Genomic DNA, 19,275 nt, shown 5'->3' on the forward strand with positions numbered 1-19,275 from the left:
AGGGACAACGGGGATGTTAGCATGACAGAGTGGAAGGAAATAAGGCAAGATATTGAGGGTGGGATCTGATTATGTAGGGCCTTGAACATGTAACAGAATTCAGATTTGATGAGACAGGTAATGTGGAGTTACCTGAGGTTTTGAGTTGGGTGACATATTGAAAATAGTGTTCTTAGAAGAAACACTTTGTGGTATACAGAAATGAATAGAGGGAAAAGGACTAGAATTAGGGATACCAGTGAGGAAATGATCCATTATAGTAATACAGGGGTAAGGACTAGGCTGATAGCAACTGGAATGAAGAAGATGGCAACAATTTGGGAAACCTTTCAAATGAAAAGATTACAAGGATGTGATGATCCCCTATCCTGGAGTGATGTGAAGAAGAGAGTCAAGGATGATCTCAAAGTTTCCAACCCAAGATGATGGCAGAATGATTATGGATTACCAACAGGAAAGGGTTTTGGAAAAGTTAAGGTTGGAGATGCACTTTGCATAATCAGAATAAGGTGAAACTGAGAGTGAATGAGCTCAGTAAGAGAGAATATTAGAAGGAAAGGATACTGGGAGACACTTGGGAGACGGGAAAAGCAAGCCAGACAGAAAAAGTTGGCAGAGGTAAAACCGGAAAAGCAGGAGAAGCATAAGGACAATGCAGTGTCACAGAATCCAAAGGAGGAGAGAACATCTTATTTCTCACCTGGCTGCATTACTTTGGGACTTTTCTGACTTCTCCATCATGCCCCAGGAGGCTCATTACTGGGATAACCTCATTTGCCTGCAAGAGCCCACTGGTCTTGGTACTCCATCTTATCACTCCCCTCTACCTTTCTGACTGGAGGGGGGGGACATGAATTCCAAACCTTCATTTAAGTAGAGAGCTCAGCTCAGACAGGCCAATGAGGTTATCCCAGTAATGAGCCTCCTGGGGCATGATGGAGAAGTCAGAAAAGCCCCAAAGTAATGCAGCCAGGTGAGAAATAAGATGTTCTCTCCTCCTTTGGATTCTGTGACACTGTATTGTCCTTATGCTTCTCCTGCTTTTCCAGTTTTACCTCTGCCAACTTTTTCTGTCTGGCTTGCCATTCTATTTTGGGACTTCTCGGACTGACGTCTATCACGCTCCCATGCTGAGTTCCTTTCTTCCACCCTTCCCCCGCTTTTCAGCTTCATTTTCTGTGTTGTCTTCCCCCGTTAGACTGTAAGCTCCTTGAGGGCAGACTATTGTTCTTTTTTCATATTTGTATCTTCAGCGCTTAGCACAGTGCTTAATAAATGCTTATTGGCTATTGACTCAAGACAGAGAATACACAGAGGATGTATCCTATGTTGCACAGAGGTCAAAGGAGCCAATGGAGACGCGAAACAAAGCCCTTGGATTTGATGAGAAGGAGGCCACTGGTGATCTTTGAAGGAAGCAATCTCACCACACGGACAAGTGAAAGGAAGACAGATTAATGGGAAGGATGGATTAGAAGTAGACATAACAGACGTAAATCATGGTGTCTGGCAGTGAAATGAGACACTGGACAGTATTTGTAAGGAGTAATAGGATCAAGTAAAGCTTTTTTAAGCTGGGCAAGTGAGCATTATGAAGTGACACCAAGAGGTCAAGACTTGACATTTTATAGGAAAAACTGTCCCCAATTTTATATGTTCTCTTTTTAAAAAAATGATATTGGCCTAAGATCATCAAACAAAGTCCACATCCTGTCTCTTGTTCCCCAACCTGTTTGTGACAATGCTGTTGCTTCCACTTTCCCAGTCTCCAGTGGCAGATGTCCTCAGGAGTTTGTTTTTACTTGTGTCCAGTGGTACCAGCAGGTTGACCATGAGGTTTGCAAAGTGGATCGCCTGACTGAAGACCGTACTTTCCTCCTTTTGCACCAGCTCTTGCTGCATCTCTTTGCTCAGTGTAGGCCACAACCGCAGTTGCTCTGCGGCCAGGTCCATTGCAGTCTTCTCCTGCTCTGTGCTTTTTGGAATTTTCTCCTATGAAAAAAAGTAATTAGAATGAAGAGAAAATACTAATCATTTTATATAGTCCAAAGAATGAGACAGAGGTTGCTAAAAAATGAAGACTATGTCTCAATAGCTTAACATTTGGATAACTATAACCTGTTGTGTAAAAAATAAAATAAAAATGGAGAGTTAATAATCTCAATTCTCAGTACTTCAATGAACCTCTATGAAGAACACAGTGAAACCAGGTTAACAGACCAAGTGGTTTCCGCTTTACTTAACTCTATCTGTAAACTGTATCACTTCCAATATATTAACTATAGTAAATAACTGGCCTATTGCTCCTTGAAACAATGTTGAGATGCTAATTTTTTTTTGATGGCAGGGATGGAAAATACTTACATTTTCTTGAAAGTGAAGATTATGCAGTTGAATATAATAGTACTAAAATGATTTCTGTAAAAAGAGGGGTGCCCCCATACAGTTGAACTTATAGGTTTTATCAGAATTAAATTATATGGAATGCATTTTTTTTTTGTGCAGTGGTACATGGGTAAGTGTTGGTTTGGGGTTAGCCATTTAAAACAAATAGGGAGGACGTGAACACAAACTTTGGTGTTTGATATACAAATGACTTTGAAAAAAGTTCAATTTAAATGTTACTACATGCTAAAAACGACCACTGGAGCACAATAATCTAATTTGATTTCAAAAGCAATAGCACAGACACTAATCTTTAGTAGTCTATGACAAAAGATGAATACTTACTGAAAGTCAATTCTTAACCAAATCACATGTTCCAAAAGAAATTCAGAAAAGCATGCTTCACTTATCACACAATAATTACTTAGATTATGAGAGATGACCGTAATAATTAAGCTTTTACCAGCTGATTGAATGAGAAGGCACATAATCACAATTTTCAAGTGGAGTCACTAAACTATGATGTTAGTTTAGTTAAGATTCTAGATGTATGTTCCCAAAATGGGAATTTCCAGTGACTAAATTTGCAAAGGTGTACTGTCACAATCATGTGTCTAGTGGACTCTGTTGATGGAAGAATAACTGCAACATATATTGTTGATAAAAAGCACTATTTAAGCCCCTAGTGTGTAATATTTGCCCAAGATGAGCCATCCAGCAATCTATGATATATAAATGCAATGAGTCTTTCAATTAAATGCAGTGCCAAATGGCTGCCTCTTTAAAATTATCTACTATTTTCATACAAATAGGACTGCATTAAAATGTCAGTTGTAGAAGAGAAATTAAATAAACCATATAACCACAAACCTACCCTGGTCACATACAGTATTATGTTATATGATTGGCTATGGCACTTAGCACAGTGCCTCATACATGGTGAATGCTTAATAAATGCTTGTTGACTTGGTAAAAGAAAAGGTACAGTCTCTGTCCTCATAAGCCTATAAAGGAACTCTAGCAGTGACAGCTATGCTGGCAAGAAATTTACCACATAGGATTTAATTATAACATAATATTTAATCCAACAGGTATTTATTTAAAGTGCCAGTTCCATGTCAGGCACTATGGTAGGCCCTGGGGATACAAAGGCAGCCAAGGAAATATCCCAGCATTTTTATGGGGAGGAAGGACAGAATGCATACATGAAAAATCATGTCACAGGGCAGTCTGTCATAGGTGCATAACGGAAGTACAAATATAGTGCTATTGTAGTACAGATAAGGGAAATAGAAATTTTGGCTGGGGAATTAAGGAAAGTTTTATAAAGGAAACAACATCTGAGCTGGGGAAAAATGATAAGTTGGATTTTAACGGGTAGTAATTAGGGGTGGGGATAAGGGAAAGGATTCCAGGAATAAGGAAGCCATGAAAGTAAAAAGATAGCAAGTTTGGGAGAGGATGGGCAGTCTAATATGTTCTGCTGGTGAAGATGTTAATCCAGAATTTTAAGATTTCCATTCGAATTGCTAGATGAGGTACAGACTTGAAGAGATTCTTTCAAAGAGCAAACAATGCTATAGAAAACCAGTGAGAGGAGCCACAATGGACAGAAAGGCCTTTTCTTGTAACTTATTCAAGAGAGCACAGCTGAGGAAGAGCTGGTTACCCAGATCTGGCTGTAGCTGGTCTGAATCCCATCCCTCTTTCATTCCTGTTTCTGCTAAATGAGCTTTACAGGGATGAGTTTTTGCATGTTTGTAATTCATGTCTTCTTTTTTGTCACTAAACATGATTTCAGGTGACAGACCTTCTGAGGAATAAACAAAGCCCAGGTAATTTAGTCTTCAATTCCCAAGTGTTCTATCCTCTTCCAACACCTTCATTTGTTCAGATGCTTACCCTTCTAGTTTTTCATGATTATAAATAGCACTTCTAGAAATGATCCTTGTACAAATTACTCTTTTCCCCTTGGGATTTATATCTTTGGGATATCTGTTCCAAAGTGGAATTTCCAAGTCAAAGGGCACATAGTTTTGTAGCTTTTGTTATACACTGCCAGACTAAGCTCCCCAAAGGTGAAGCCAACTCACAGTGCCACCAGCACTATGCCAGCCTGCCTGCAGTGACCTGTCAATGGTCTGTTGGTCACTTTAAGAGGGTTTTATAAAAGGTGAACTTCACAAAAGCATAAACATATAGGGAGAGGCTTTAGGAGGCCCCCTACCTCTGTTTTCCAATAGCTGTTCCCAAAAAGAGGCACAATGGATTCTCATTTGTTAAAATTCAGGGCTTATGAACAGTTCAAAGATACTAATATAAATAAACATCATAAATATCAATTCACCTAATAAACAACAAGCAAAAAAACCAAAGCGATTGAGTTTTTTTTTTAATTGTGACTGTACATTTAAAAATACGCTTCCACTTACTGTCTGAGTTCTAGTCTACAAAGACATTTCCTATTTTCTCACCTTTTGCTTCAAGTGTGTTGAATGATTGTCTTCCTTGGCTGAGAGGTATAGGGAGCGAACTTGATTTTGCACATTATTGTAAAACGTTGTCTCCCAAAACTGCTGATTAGTCCATATAGGGTGGTCCTGCACACAAGTATAAGCAAACTGACTGACTCCAGGGGCGAGTTTCTGTGAGAACACACCAAAACACAACCATCAGTGTGGAAAACAAATAATTTAAGTCACCCAAAGGACCATCTCTGACAAAGTTTACCCAAAGAATGTTTCACAACAGTACACAGTACTATTTTTGCATACATTCAACTCAATCATTCAACTTAACCAACATTAATTGTCTAAAATGTAAAAAGCACTATGCTAGGCATTAGATTATCTGAGCTAAAGACATAACTAAACTAGCAGAAAGTGCAAAAATTGCTCATTACAGGTTTTAAAATGCATCATGGGTGTGTGTGTGTGTGTGTGTGTGTGTGTGTGTGTGTGTGTGTGTGCGCATGCGCGCAAGCTCTTGAAGTGGTTATTGTGTTTGCTATTTGGATTTAGTGGGGGTTTTTTGATCCAGTTCTGTGATTTCATTGACTTATAAAATTCCTGATGAGGAGAGTTCCCCTACTAATACAGATCGGGAATTATTCTGCACCTTAGGTTGTAGTCTTAGAGAGTTGCCCTAGCTTTGAGAAGTTTGCCCAGGGTCCCAAAGTCAGTTAGTGTCAGAAGAGGAACTTGAATCCAGGTCTTCACGATTCTGAGGCAGCCTATCCATCTACTATGCCACTCTATATGTCATTACTCTGTAATTAAGTATTTAAAACTAAATGCTGAAGTCACCCTAAGATTTTCTCGGAAACGCCAGAAAGCTGTCCAGCTCCCATCCTGTGTCCTCAGCTCGCACATTCTCTACAAAGAAGATTCTCATAGGCTTTGGTGTAGATACTCTCCTCCTCTCCCCAGTTCTCTTACTTTTCCTCTCTCGCCTCCCCTCGCCGCTGCTCTTGCTCCCTCTCTCTGCCTCTCCTCCCTCATGGATCCTGCTGTGCTGCAGCTCCATGAAGAACTGTTCTTCTGTTTCTTAGAACATTCTTTCCTAAACTTGAATCGAGATCTAAAACTTCTGAGGCTGACTCCCTCTGACTTGTTGATGACTGACTAGATCTTTCATAAGGTGACCCGTGGATTGCTGACTGACCTTATGATGGGCTGGAGCTTAAGGCAGTTTGAATGCTAATTTTTGCCAATTTCTCATGAAAAACGAGCGCAACATAGTTGCAGGCAGACTTTTTGTAGATTGAAAAAAATGTAGAGTGTTGTATGTCTGAAAGCACAGATTTATTTTGGGAATGAAGCTCAAAAAGGCAACTTCTGTTAATGTGAATTTACTTTTTTTTTTAGAGGGGAAGCATGATAAAGGGGAAAGAATAACGAATCTGGAGTCAGAGCATTGTTGGCTCAGATCCCTAATCACTAATTGCTTGACCTTGGGTGAGTCATTAATTTCCCTGGGCAGTTAGTCAGTAAATTAGTAAGTGTTCACGAAGCCCTTAATAAGTGCCAGGCGATGGGACTAACTCCTGGAGAGTCCAAGAAAGGCAAAAATATGTTCCCTATCCTCAATGAGCTTATAGTCTAATGAGGGAGAAAACATGTTAACGACTAGAACAAACAAGATATTTACAGGGTAAGCTCCAAGTAATCTCAGAGGGAAGGCATTAGCATTAAGGGGGCAGGGGTCAAGAAAGGCTTCTTGCAGAAGGTGGGATTTTTGCTGAGTTTTGAGGGAAGCCAGTGAAAAAACATGGAGCTGAAAGACAGGGTGGGGTGTAAATCTAAGTGTAAATGTGTGGGGTATAAAATGTAAGCCGATTGGAAAGGCAGGAAGAGGCCAGGGTACAAAAGCCAAAAAGGGGAACTTATATTTGATCCTGGAGTGTACTGCCCAGTTATTCTGCCTGGCAGATTGATCCTAAATACCACCTGGGTTTTCCAACCAAACGTTCTTTTCTGTAAACTGAGAGAGGCTCAGCATGAGAAGCCCACTGACACTCAGGAAAAGTAAGTAAGGCCACTGGCACTCAAGTCCTAGCCCTATTATTACTATTCATAGTAAATAATGGGGATGGTGAAGACATTATTATTTTTTTTGAGGTTAATGTAGCATGACCTGGTTTTTTTTTTTTGGAGAAACAGATGCTTTTTTCATATTAAACATATTTCCACATTAGTCATGTTGTGAAATAAGAATCAGAACAAAAGGGAGAAACCATGAGAAAGAAAAAAAAGGAGAAAACACTATGCTTCAATTTGCATTCAGACTCCATAGTTCTTTCTCTGGATGTGGGTAGCATTTTCCATCATGAGTATTTTAGAAATGTCTTACATCATTGCACTGCTTAGAAGAGCTAAGTCTAACAAAATTGGTCAATGCACAATGTTGCTGTGCTACTGTGAACAGTGTTCTCTAGTGCTGCTCATTTAACTCAGCATCAGTCCATACAAATCTTTCCAGGTTTTTCTGAAGGCCGCCTGCTCACCATTTCTTATAGGACAATAGTATTCCATTACATTCACGTACCACAACTTGTTCAGTCATTCCCCAGTTGATGAACATCCCCTCAATTTCCAATTCTTTGCCACCACAAAAGAGCTGCTATAAATATTTTTGTAAGTGTGGGTCCTTTTCCCATTTGTATGATCTCTTTGGGATAAAGACCTAGCAGTGGTATTACTGAATCAAAGGGTATGCATCGTTTGATAGTCCTTTGGACATAGTTTTAAATTGTTCTCCAGAATGGTTGGACCAACAATGCATTAGGGTTCTAATTTCCCCACATCTTCTGCAACATTTATCATTTTCCTGTTTTGTCATGTTAGCCAATCTGACAGGTATGAGGTGGTGCCTCAGAGCTGCTCTAATTTGCATTTCTCTAACAATAGTGATTTTGAGCATTTTTTCATATGAATACAGATAGCTTCAATTTCTTCATCTGAAAACTGCCTGTTCCTCTCCTTTGACCATTTCTCAATTGGGGAATGACTTGCATTCTTACAGATTTGACTCAGCTCTCTATGTATTTTAGAAATGAGGCCTTTAGCAGAGACACTGGCTGTAATAATTGTTTCCCAGCTTTCTGCTTCCCTTCTAATCTTGGCTGCATTGGCTTTGTTTGTGCAAAACCTTTTTAATTTAATGTAATCAAAATTATTCATTTTGCATTTCATAATGTTCTCTATTTCTTGTTTGGTCATAAATTCTTCCCTTCTCCATAGATCTGACAGGTAAACTATTCCTTGCTCTCCTAATCTGCTTACAGTTTCACCTTTATGTCTAAATTGTGTACCCATTTTTACCTTATCTTGGTATACAGTGTAAGATGTTGATCTATGCCTAGTTTCTGCCATACTGTTTTCTAGTTTTCCCAGTAGTTTTTGTCAAAGAGTGAGTTCTTACCCCAGAGGCTGGAGTCTTTGGGTTTATCAAACAGTAGATTATTATAGACATTGACTACTTACTGCATCTTGTGTACCTAACCTATTCCACTGATCCACCACTCTATTTCTTAACCAGTACCAAGTAGTTTTGATGACTGCTGCTTTATAACACAGTTTTAGATCTGGTATGGGTAGGCAACCTTCCCTTGCATTTCTTTTCATTAACTTCCTTGATATTCTAATCCTTTTGTTCTTCCAGATGAATTTTGTTATTATTTTTCTAGCTCTATAAAATAATTTTTTGGTAGCTTAATTGGTATGGCACTGAATAAGTAAATTAATTTAGGTAGAACTGTCATTTTTGTTATATTAGCTTGGCCTACCCATAAGCAACTGATATTTTTCCAATTATTTAGATTTGACTTTATTTTTGTGAAAAGTATTTTGTAATTATGTTCATATAGTTCCTGGGTTTGTCTTGTCAGGTAGACTCCCAAATATTTTATGTTGTCTACAGTTACTTTAAATGGAATTTCTCTTTCTATCTCTTGCTGCTGGGCTTTGTTAGTAATATATAGAAATGCCAATGATTTATGTGGGCTTATTTTATATAATGTAACTTTGCTAAAGTTGTTAATTATTTCATGTAGTTTTTTAGTTGATTCTCTAAGTATACCATCATGTCATCTGCAAAGAGTGATAGTTTTGTTTCCTCATTGCCTATTCTAATTCCTTCTATTCCTTTTCTTCTCTTACAGCTAAAGTTAACATTTCTAGTACAATACTGAATAACAATGGATAACCTTGTTTCACCCCTGGTCTTACTGGAAATGCTTCTAGTTTATCCCCATTACATATAATCCTTGCTGATGCTAGATAGATGCTACTTATCATTTTAAGGAAAACTCCATTGATTCCTATGCTCTTCAGTGTTTTATTTTTTTAATAGGAATGGATATTGTATTTTGTCAAAAACTTTTTCTGCATCTATTGAGATAATCATTAAATTTCTGTTAATTTTATTATTGATATGGTCAATTATGCTGATATTTTCCTAATACTGAACCAGCCCTGCATTCCTGGTATAAATCCCACTTGGTCATAGTGTATTATCCTCATAATAAGTGATGTAATCTCTTGGCTAATATTTTATCTAAAATTTTTACATCTATATTCATTAGGGAAACTGGTCTATAATTGTCTTTCTCCGTTTTGGCTTTTGGTGAAGACATTATTAATGAGAACAACAGACACTTCGATGTTTGCAAAGTGCTTAATATACGTGAGCTCATCTGAGTCTGGGGAAGATTGCTGGCGGTCTTTGAGCCTTGGTTTCCTCATCCATTGGATTAGATTAAAGATGACTGGAGAGACCTGGAAGGAGCTCTGGTTTTAGAGTCAGAGGACCAAGGTCAACATCTACCTCAGCTCTTTCCTACCCATGGGATTGTGGTCAAGTCCACTGTTCTGTGAAATGAGGGGGTTTGGCTACGTGACGTTTGAAGTACATTCCAGAAGTGAATCTACGATTCTAGACAGATGCTCATGAAGCTGTACAAACATAAGAATAGCAATACTTACAATAGTATTAACAGATATCCTCAGATATCTTCTCATTTCCCACCTGGCTTCACTTACTAATTCTGGATTTCTCTGACTTTTCTACCATGCCCCCTTACCTCTTACCAACCCTTATTTTTCAGCTTCCTTTGGCAGGTTGCCCTCCTCTAGTAGACAGTAAGCTCCTTGAGGGCAGGAACTGTCTTTCTTTTTCTTATTTGTATTCCCAGTGCTTAGCATAGTGTCTGGCACTTAGTAGGTATCTAATAAATGTTTATTATTTATTTACCATTGATTAATATAAATAATAGAAACTGCTATTTATATAATAGTGCTTTATGGTTTGCAAAATTCTTTACATGCATTATCCTATTTCAGCCTTACAACTACCTTGTGAGTTAGGTACATGTATTTATTATCCCTGTGTTACAAATGAAGACACTGAGTCCCAGAAAGGTTGTAACTTTCCTACAGGCAGGATTTTAACAAAGGTCTTTGCTGACTCCAAGTCTAGCCCTTTCGTGTACTACATCATGCTGCTTCTGAAGAAAATGGTTACTATGGTGGTTTCTAATGGCAGCAACCAATAAAACACTCTCCAAAAGGAGATTATCTTGTCTCCTTTCTTGACGTGAGTTGTCTCTTCCAGCTTCTATGATTCTAGGAAAGGTAGCATGGTGTAACAGGTAGACAGCCAGTCTGCTACTCAGCAAGACCTGGGCTCCAGTCTTTTCTCTGAACATCCTTGCTATGTGACCCTGGACAAGTCACTCACCTTCTCAGGCCCGGGCAGCCACTGAAACTGCAGGCTGCAGGAAGGTGTCAGTCTACTGGGGCAGAGGATTGCTCCTCATCGGGAATTCCTTATACTGATGAGATCACAAGTTTAGATCCTTCTCCCTGCAAAAAACCAACCAACCACCCAACCAGCTAGCCAACCGTGATTCTAGAGGCAGATTTTATCAGGATCATTCAAATGTAAAACAAAAAAACCAACTCAAATCCCAGAACAAACCCACAGTCAATCTCAAATCTCTTACTGCAACAAAACAGAATTTCTAATCCGTTTCTCAAAATTTTTTGTAAGCCATGCATCCCATTTTCTGTCACACCACACACAAGATTACCTTTCTTCTTCAAAATGGAAAGTTAAGTACTTTTATAAAACACAGTTTAAACATGATTTCTTAAGAATTATCTTTAAGGTCCTTTCCAACTCTAAATCCTTTGAGTATGTGAGATGTTTTCTACCCATGGGAAATAACACCCAAATGTATTTTTGGAGACTGAAAATTTACTACGTGTTTCACAACTGTGATGTATATATGTAATGTATGTCTGCACATACGTGTATCCTATAGAAGCAGGTAATATTTCTGCATGGATTTTATAATACAGTTAGTTACTGAGTAGTGAAAGAATAACTATAGACTATAGCCTCCCTTCCCAACCCTGAGTAATTTTGCATGTGATTTATGAGTTCCTAGAGGTTCAATATTAAGCAGCGCCTCTTCCTTTCTATCTAGGGCTTCTAAAAAGAACACAGAATGGTCTATTTGACACAACATCAATACCGGGGCTTAATGGTCAGGGGCTGGTTAAACAAATACAACTGGGCATAAAAACTTCAGAAGAAAAGCTAGCACAAGTGAAGGCCAAGGAAGGTCAGTGTGAGGCAGCCTTTCAAATAAAGAAGGCACATGGGGCTGGCTTATCTAAGAAAGCTCTCCTCCCTCGGAGAAACAAAACCTTAGCACAGAAAGTTGGATGAGCCGGCTGCAATCAATTACTTTTAAGGAAGGTCCCGGGCTTACGGATACAAAGACTGACTACATGCTGAGGTTTTTCTGTAGCCATGAACTTCCGCAATATAACAGCTATCAAAGCTCGCAGATGATTGGCATTTCCACAACAAAATATCCCCTTGATCTGTATTTTTTTTTTTTTTAGTTTCTCTCTTTGCACACCATCTGATTATACTTTCATTTCCAGTCATTCAAACATTAGTCATTTAAAAGTTTTTTCAATCTTTCTTTTGGAAACGCTTAAGCTCTACGGGCCACCAGAAGGTAGGTAAAGGGAGATCTCTGTTCTGTCATGAAACAGAACCATGGCATCCTGGGATGTCAAGCTTGGGAGAGGCCTCTGGGATCCTACAGGCCTACTTGGACCTTCTCACTTTTTGGAACCATTTCTTTTGTCCCTGTCCTTAACAGATAAAGGAATGTTTAGTTATTGACTTTTTACAATGAGAATAACAGAACCTCAGAGTTGGAAAGGAGCTCTGAGGCCTCTAGGCTAACTTGAAGCATGGCAAATAATGCCACTTCTTCTTTCTGGGCTTTGGTTTCCTTTTCTCTAAGAGGAAAGACTTTACCAGAGGGCAACTGAAGTCCTTTTCAACTCTTTTTTATACGGCTATAAAATCCTCTATTTTCTCCTCCAGAGTTGGACAGTATTTGCAGTTCTGAGAACATCACAAATTCTCAGTACTTCCTAAATAGCTTTTACAAATATTTAGAGGAAATAAGGTATGCATTATTTCTGGAAGGGGCAGAGTACTGCAAGGAAAGACCTTTCCCCTAATTTTACTGCCCTAGAAATTAACTTCCTATTGCTGCTTTCAGTAAGTCCCTTGGTTGTCTGCACTGTTGTCTGTTTAGAATTATTATATGTTGGTTATTCCTACATCTTACTGTTATTCTCCTTTGACGTCTTTTGGTAGCACTTGGAGTACTAACCTTGGATTCTTGAAAGTTGTTCCAGAGAGACAGAAATTTAGGAAGGTCTTACACCAAGCCAGAAAGGCCTTATGTCCAGGCCCAGTGATATATTTAAGTCTCCTTTTTCAAGAACAGTTTGGCTAAGCATACAGAGGCTTAACTTCAGAGGGTCAGCCACTGAGTGATGAATTTTTTTCAACCACACAGATATCTAAGGCACAGAAAGTAAGGTAGAAGGAGAACCTCTACCTTTAAATAACAATTCTTTAAAATCATCTCTAAAACAGCATATAGTAACAAGAAAATACAATGCAAACATTCTGCATAAACGACCACTTTAATCCTAATATTAAAATTCCAATGGTAATTTAAAAAATTGGCCTACTGCTATTTGAGATTCTGTCATGTCCTTAGCATTATGAGAAGCACTATGGATACCAAAGAAACTTAAGATATGTTCCACCCACAAGGACCATACAATCTGGTTAGGAAGATAACACACATATACACACATGTGATGAAGATGGCATCTCATATAACAGCATTATTTATACACACACAGACACACTGTTAAAATAAAATGCTAAATTGTGTGGACAGAGACATTTAGACAACAGGCAATAATGAGCATCTTGCCTGAAAGACACTTTCTTATGTACACAAACGGGCCACAGATTAGTTTGCCTCTAAATCTCTCCTTCCCACCCCTAAGCTTCTCCCACCTGAGAACATTTTTCAATTTTTATTTTTCTTATCTGAGTTGATTTTGCTTTCAAATCCTTCTAGGAATGGTGCATATGCCTAGCAACGGTTATCAAAGCCTGCAGATGATCAGCATTTCCACAATAAAACAATCCCTTTATCTGCTGTTTTGTAGTTTCTGACTTTGCATATCATCTGATTATATTTTCATTTCCAGTTCTCTTTGTGCAAATGTTGAAACTGAACAAGTTACTTCATCTAGCTTTCCCCCAACTTCCCCAGACAGGCCCTGTGTAATTCCCCACATGCCTGTGGGGACCCACACAGGGAGTCCCTGCTCGTAAGGCATCCCAAGTTGGCACGTGGCATGCCTTTTCCAATATAAATGGTAGTTACATGTATTTGAGATAGTCCCATACTTCAACTAGCTATTTATATTTTTGTGGGTTGGTCTGGGAATCTAACCACCATCTATAATGTTGTTGCATGGGAAAAACCAATCCAAGTTCCCCAAACCACTTATAAATGGACTTTTTCAACTTGAGGACTGTTTGCATACAATAAAGTGCTATGATAGAGATAATACATGCAAAAGAAGTGAGAGAAAGAAGGCATCAGCCAGGGTGGATTTAAACTCCTTTTTTCTGCAGTGGTCCACAACTACTCATTCCCTGCCACACAAGGGAAGTCTCTTCCTTAAGAATTCTCATTTTACAAATGAGAAAGTAAAGGAGGAAATCAAAGAGCTGCTAAAGGTTAGCAATGAATTAGTGATATAGGTAAAACCTCATTGAAATGAGCTGGGGGGGGTGGGTGGGAGCATGCAGATTCTTTTGTTGTACAGGAGTTTTGTCCTAACAAAGTCAGCAAGCAGATTCTTGACTGGGCCTTGTAACACCTACATCCATTTCCTGATGCTCACTATGAGCCAGAGTCAGAGATTTGGTTAAAAAAAAGGTTCCAGAATAAAGTCTGGGTTCAGTGACAAATCACCAAATTCACCAGTGTGCTATGTATTTTCTATCTTCAAGTCTGGCAACAAGAATAATCATGACTGAACACCTATGGAAGCCTCACTAATCAAAAGGAGATAGAAATATGGTCATTCTGTATTTATTAAGGAAAGAAAGTGGGCCAATACACGTTTATATGATAAATGACTCAATATGGACTAGACTAGCCTGAAAAGTTTTCCAGTTTAAATTATAATTCACATTTATATAGCATTTTAAAGTTTAGAAAGCATTTTCTTACAATAACCATGTGAGGAAGATAATGATTAATCCCATTTTACAGAGAATAAAACTGAGGGTCACAAAAATGAAATGACTCAGCCAAGGTTGCCTGGCCTTAAACCTAGGACCACCGACCACAGATTGAGAGCTCTTGCCACTACACCCAATTGATACAAACACAGTAGAATCTTGGCCTGGCCACTCAATAACTGGGTAATCTTGACTGAGTCACTTCCTCTCTGGGTGACCTTGATTTCTCCAACTGTAAAAATGGGAATACTATTTTTATCAACTACCTCACAGGAAAGTAAGAAAAGTGAACTATTTAGCATAAACGTGTTATTAAACTTTTTTCAGGGCAGTCTAGCTTAGCAGAGACCAAAGGCCTGCGTCCTTGAGCACCTACATATTGTAGGCATTATGGAAACTGTGACCAGCTCACATGGAACTAAAGCAAAGTTGCTGAGACATGGAAAGGCAAATTAGTGACTGGATAAGGGAGAGGGGCATATGGAACAGTTTTTGTGGCATTTTTAGGAGCAGCTTGTCTGGGACTGACCATTTTTCCCTAAGGTCAGCCCTACATGTAATTTCTAAATAATTTTTTTTTAAATGGGGGAGTAACTGGAAATAAGGGGTAAGCAAGGTAGGTAGTTATCTACTGCACATATTTTTAAATTAAAAAAAAAAATCTTCCTGTCTGAGACACCGAGGTAATTACTTCTAGAAACTTCTGTTAAACTCTAACACCTATAACAATAGTTTTCAATTCTTTAATTGTCTTGACTCTCAGGTAAGATAAGGTAACAAAAAGATAGCCAAAGTTTTCTTTATCAGAGCCAAAAGATAAAACATATGAAAGGAAAGGAAGAATTTATTAGTCTGATTTTTTTTGGGTCCAGTTGACTGCTTCAGGCTCTCAATCCTTCACACTATAACAGGGATGGGGCCAAATCCAAGACACTATTTCATGGCCTGAAACAGGTGGGCCATTCCTGCCACTCATGATGTGGACAGGTTCTAGAAGGCTCTAGAAAGTAGATTACCATGCCTATCATGAAGCTAGAAGGAAATGAAGTACCCTGCAAAGGCACTTCAAACTTCAAAATGTCTCCATTGTCCTCAGAAATTCACATGAGGTAAAGAGAATTAAAAAAAAATACACAAATATGACTGTCATAATTATCCATGATTTTAATGGAATTTAGCAGCTAAATAATATGGAAAAAAGTCTTTTTAAGGGATGGAGGGGGAAGCTATAGTACTATTATATTTTTTGAATATAACTTTTTTCATTTAGTTTCCAGCTACTCATTTCCCCCTAAAAACTAAACTAAAACTGAAAAAAATATCATTAGCAGAACTGTGTCTGAAGCAGGGAAACCTTGTAGGCATTTTCTATAAACACAGATGACTCTTTAAGAAAAATAGTCATTTGGGAACCACATTTTTCAATTTTCATTTTTCTTATCTGCATTGATTGTGATTGCAATTCCAACTCGGTTTTATCTGCCCTCAACCAGGCTAGGAATGGTGTATATGCCTAATAGTGGAATCTATGAGCCAAAGAATACGAAAATGTTACCTTTTTTAAAAGCAAAATTTCAACCTTTTTCAAACTAGTTGGATTATTTCACATATTATTTTATCAGTTGGATTAATTTCCTCCAACACTGAGTGACTCCATCTTTTGTCACTTTGCCATTCTGCTGAACATGTGAGATTCCTTAAGTTGTTTTAATTCACATTTCTTTCGGTGTAATTTGGAGCTAATCAAATAAGCGATTTGGAGCAATCTTTCATATGGTTGTTAATTCTTTGAAACTCTTCTTTTGAGAATTGTTTGTCTACATATTTTACCATTTATTCACTAGGGAATGGCTATGGGTAATACAGATTTGTATTACTTTCAAACATATGTATATGTGTGTGTATATATGTATGTATGTATATGAAATACCAGACCCTTATCAGAGATATGCACAAAGATTCCCCCCTCCATCTATGATTTCCTTTCTTATCCTAGCTTTTCAATTTCATGTAATCAAAATGACCTCTTTTATCTTTTGTGATCTCCTCTATCCCTTTCTGGGGGTGACCCTCCTTTCTACTTGCTCTTCCAAGGCAGCTCCTCTGGTGGTATGTAAAACCTCCTGGTTGGTCATTAGGGGTAGCTATAAAGCTGCAGAAGTTTCACAAGGAATTTGGAGTACAAAAACTTCAGGGGTCAGGGACAACATGTTTGTATTGTGACATTCAAATGAATGTGCTGAGTCACTGAAGGCATTATTTATAGTACAGCCTAGATGACTTTCTGCTCTACTAACCCTTTCCTTAGCTTAGTAACTCCTGCATGGCTCTTTTGCATGCACCCAGTGACTCCTCAAAAACTCCAATAATGCTGACTCAGGGTGAGGATGCTGGCTGCTGAGGGATGCTGTGTCTACAGATTTCTTTCAGGGAAGTGGTTAATCAGACCCTCCCTTTCTTTCTTTGGCTGATCTTCTTGTTGGCTTAAAAATAGCACAGACTTTGCAGTTGCTCTTCTTTCTAGGTTCCAGCATTTACATGAGTGCCTACTTTGAGCTTGGCCCTGAACTAGGCACTGTTACCACACTGTACAAACTCTTTCCAATTTCTATGTAGGGACTGGGCAACGGTGAGCTCCAATGGAAAGTGAAAAAAATATTAAGGACCCTCCCAAACAAAGTGAAATGCCAACACATTCTGCAAAAGCTTCAATTCACATTATATGTGTTTGTGATAGCACAATAAAGGGAACAAGGAAACCCACAGAAGAGTTGTGAAACACACTCCTCTTGAATTCTTGTTTGTTTGTTTTTTAAACAACAGCAGAGAAAGAACAGGAGGAAAAGACAAGGTCTAGTCTGAGTCAACAGGAATGAAGATACCAACTTTTAGGTAGCACTTTAATGGAAGGATTCTCCACCTCTAAGTGCCCCAGGTTATAAATCTCAGGGGAAAGAGTCCTTGATTTGGTCACTTCTGTGACCAAAAGCCGGAAACGTAAATGAGATGTGGAGCCCAAGGTGACTAAGGTATGATGTTCTCTTTTTTCTGGTTTCTTTCATGTCCTAACTTAACTTCCTACCTCTACTCTCTCAGCTTCCAATCCAACCTGCACACTTTGCCAAGTTAATCTACAGTATAAATCTAATCACTTTTCTGCTCAACCTTCAATGACTCCCCCACCCCCGAAAAACACTGAATTTAGCCTGGCAGTCAAGACCCTCTGACCTCCCATTCTAGTTTTACATCTCCCTAATCTCCTACGGTTACACTACATTTCAGCTACAGCAGACAATTCATTTTCTTTAAACACCCCCTGTTTTCTCTCCTCTGTGGCTTTGCTCACGCTGGCTGTTCCCTGCACCTAAATTCCATCTTCTTCACCTTATCTGTTGAAATCCTACTCATCCCTCCAGGTGAGCTTGAATGCTATCTCTTTCATGAAGTCTTCCTTTTCCATCTCTGGGCATCAATAAACTCTTATGCACTTATTACATTCTCCTTAGTATTCAAGTTATCAGAGTACAGCTCTAACAATTCCTGCTAAACAACGAACTATTTGAGGCCAGAGGTTGCATCTTACTCTTCATCTACTCCCACTGCCCTATAGCACAGGGTATTATACCTAGTGGTGCCCAGTAAATGTTTCCTCAAGGAAATGATAAATGAATATTAATAATGAGAGCAACACTAATACTGTAACTTCTTTGTTTTGAATTGGATTTTAAACTGCTCTCAAAATATTTTTGGGCAGATTCTATCTTTTCTATCAAGACCAGAAAGAAAAACTTGAAGGGTTCAAAGAGAAAGGCGACGAATGGCCCAAATGCGCACTTCAGCAAATTCTCGGTTGAGGCCCAGCATGACGAGGTACAACGACAGATCAGAGACAGGTAGGCATCCACGGTGAAAGGGTATGTGCACAACAGCGCTAGCTGTGGATAAATTCAGTTACTGCTGTATCAACTAACACATATTTATCATCTGAGCACTCCACATGACAGAGCTGCCAGAAATGTTAGTGCACATCTGGAGAGCTGTGTTCAGTTCTGCATGACACATCTTAGGAGGAACACCAACAAGCTGGAGCACATCCAGAGGGTGGGGTGAGCAGGATGGAGGAGATCCCGGAGACCATCCTGGAGACCATACTGTATAAGGGCTGGTTGGAAGAATTAGATAGGTTTAACCTTGAAAAGAGAAAGACGGATGAAGGATTTAGAGTGAGTTTGGGACATATTAGCTGTTAAAGTATTTGAAAGATCACAAGGAAGAACAGACATGTTCTTCTTGGTTCCAGAACATAACCAAGACCAACGTTAGAGAGAAGCACAGTTCAACTTAACCAATTCTACAGGAGCAGATTTCAGCTCAATTCAAGGAAGAACTTTCCATTACACCTGTCCAAAAATGGAATGGGTTAATAGTAGGGTCCATAGTGCTGAGGGTGTTCAACCCAATGGCCCACTGTTGAAGATTTAAAGAAGGGATTTACAAATATTGGGAAGGAGGTTAATTCTAAATTGCAGAGAAGGTATCTTAATAGGGAAAAAATGTTTAAGACATGACTTGTGAAGCCAAGGGGTTTATAGTATAATTGAGGAGACAAAAGTCATAAATATGACAAAATCAGGGAATCTGTGGCAGGCAGTGGTTGGAGGAGAGGGAAGAAAAAAGTGAGAGAGGAAGGATAGAGAATAGGAGTTAGTCTTTATGTTCTCTGGACAGCTAGGTGCC

The 19,275-nt window shown here is 38.8% G+C and overlaps 1 protein-coding gene across 1 annotated transcript in view; it reads right to left on the minus strand.

Annotated features, from left to right (window-relative positions):
* The window catches only part of SBF2 (SET binding factor 2), a 494,333-nt gene that overhangs the window by 97,274 nt on the left and 377,784 nt on the right, over positions 1 to 19,275 (minus strand). The window contains 2 exon segments of the mRNA XM_078148119.1: positions 1,730 to 1,992; positions 4,860 to 5,030. Of these exon segments, the coding sequence (XP_078004245.1) occupies positions 1,730 to 1,992; positions 4,860 to 5,030 (434 nt within the window).

Source organism: Phascolarctos cinereus, unplaced genomic scaffold (assembly GCF_003287225.1).
Source record: "Phascolarctos cinereus isolate Bilbo 61053 unplaced genomic scaffold, phaCin_HiC Scaffold_9;HRSCAF=440, whole genome shotgun sequence".
Classification (NCBI taxonomy): Eukaryota; Metazoa; Chordata; class Mammalia; order Diprotodontia; family Phascolarctidae; genus Phascolarctos; species Phascolarctos cinereus.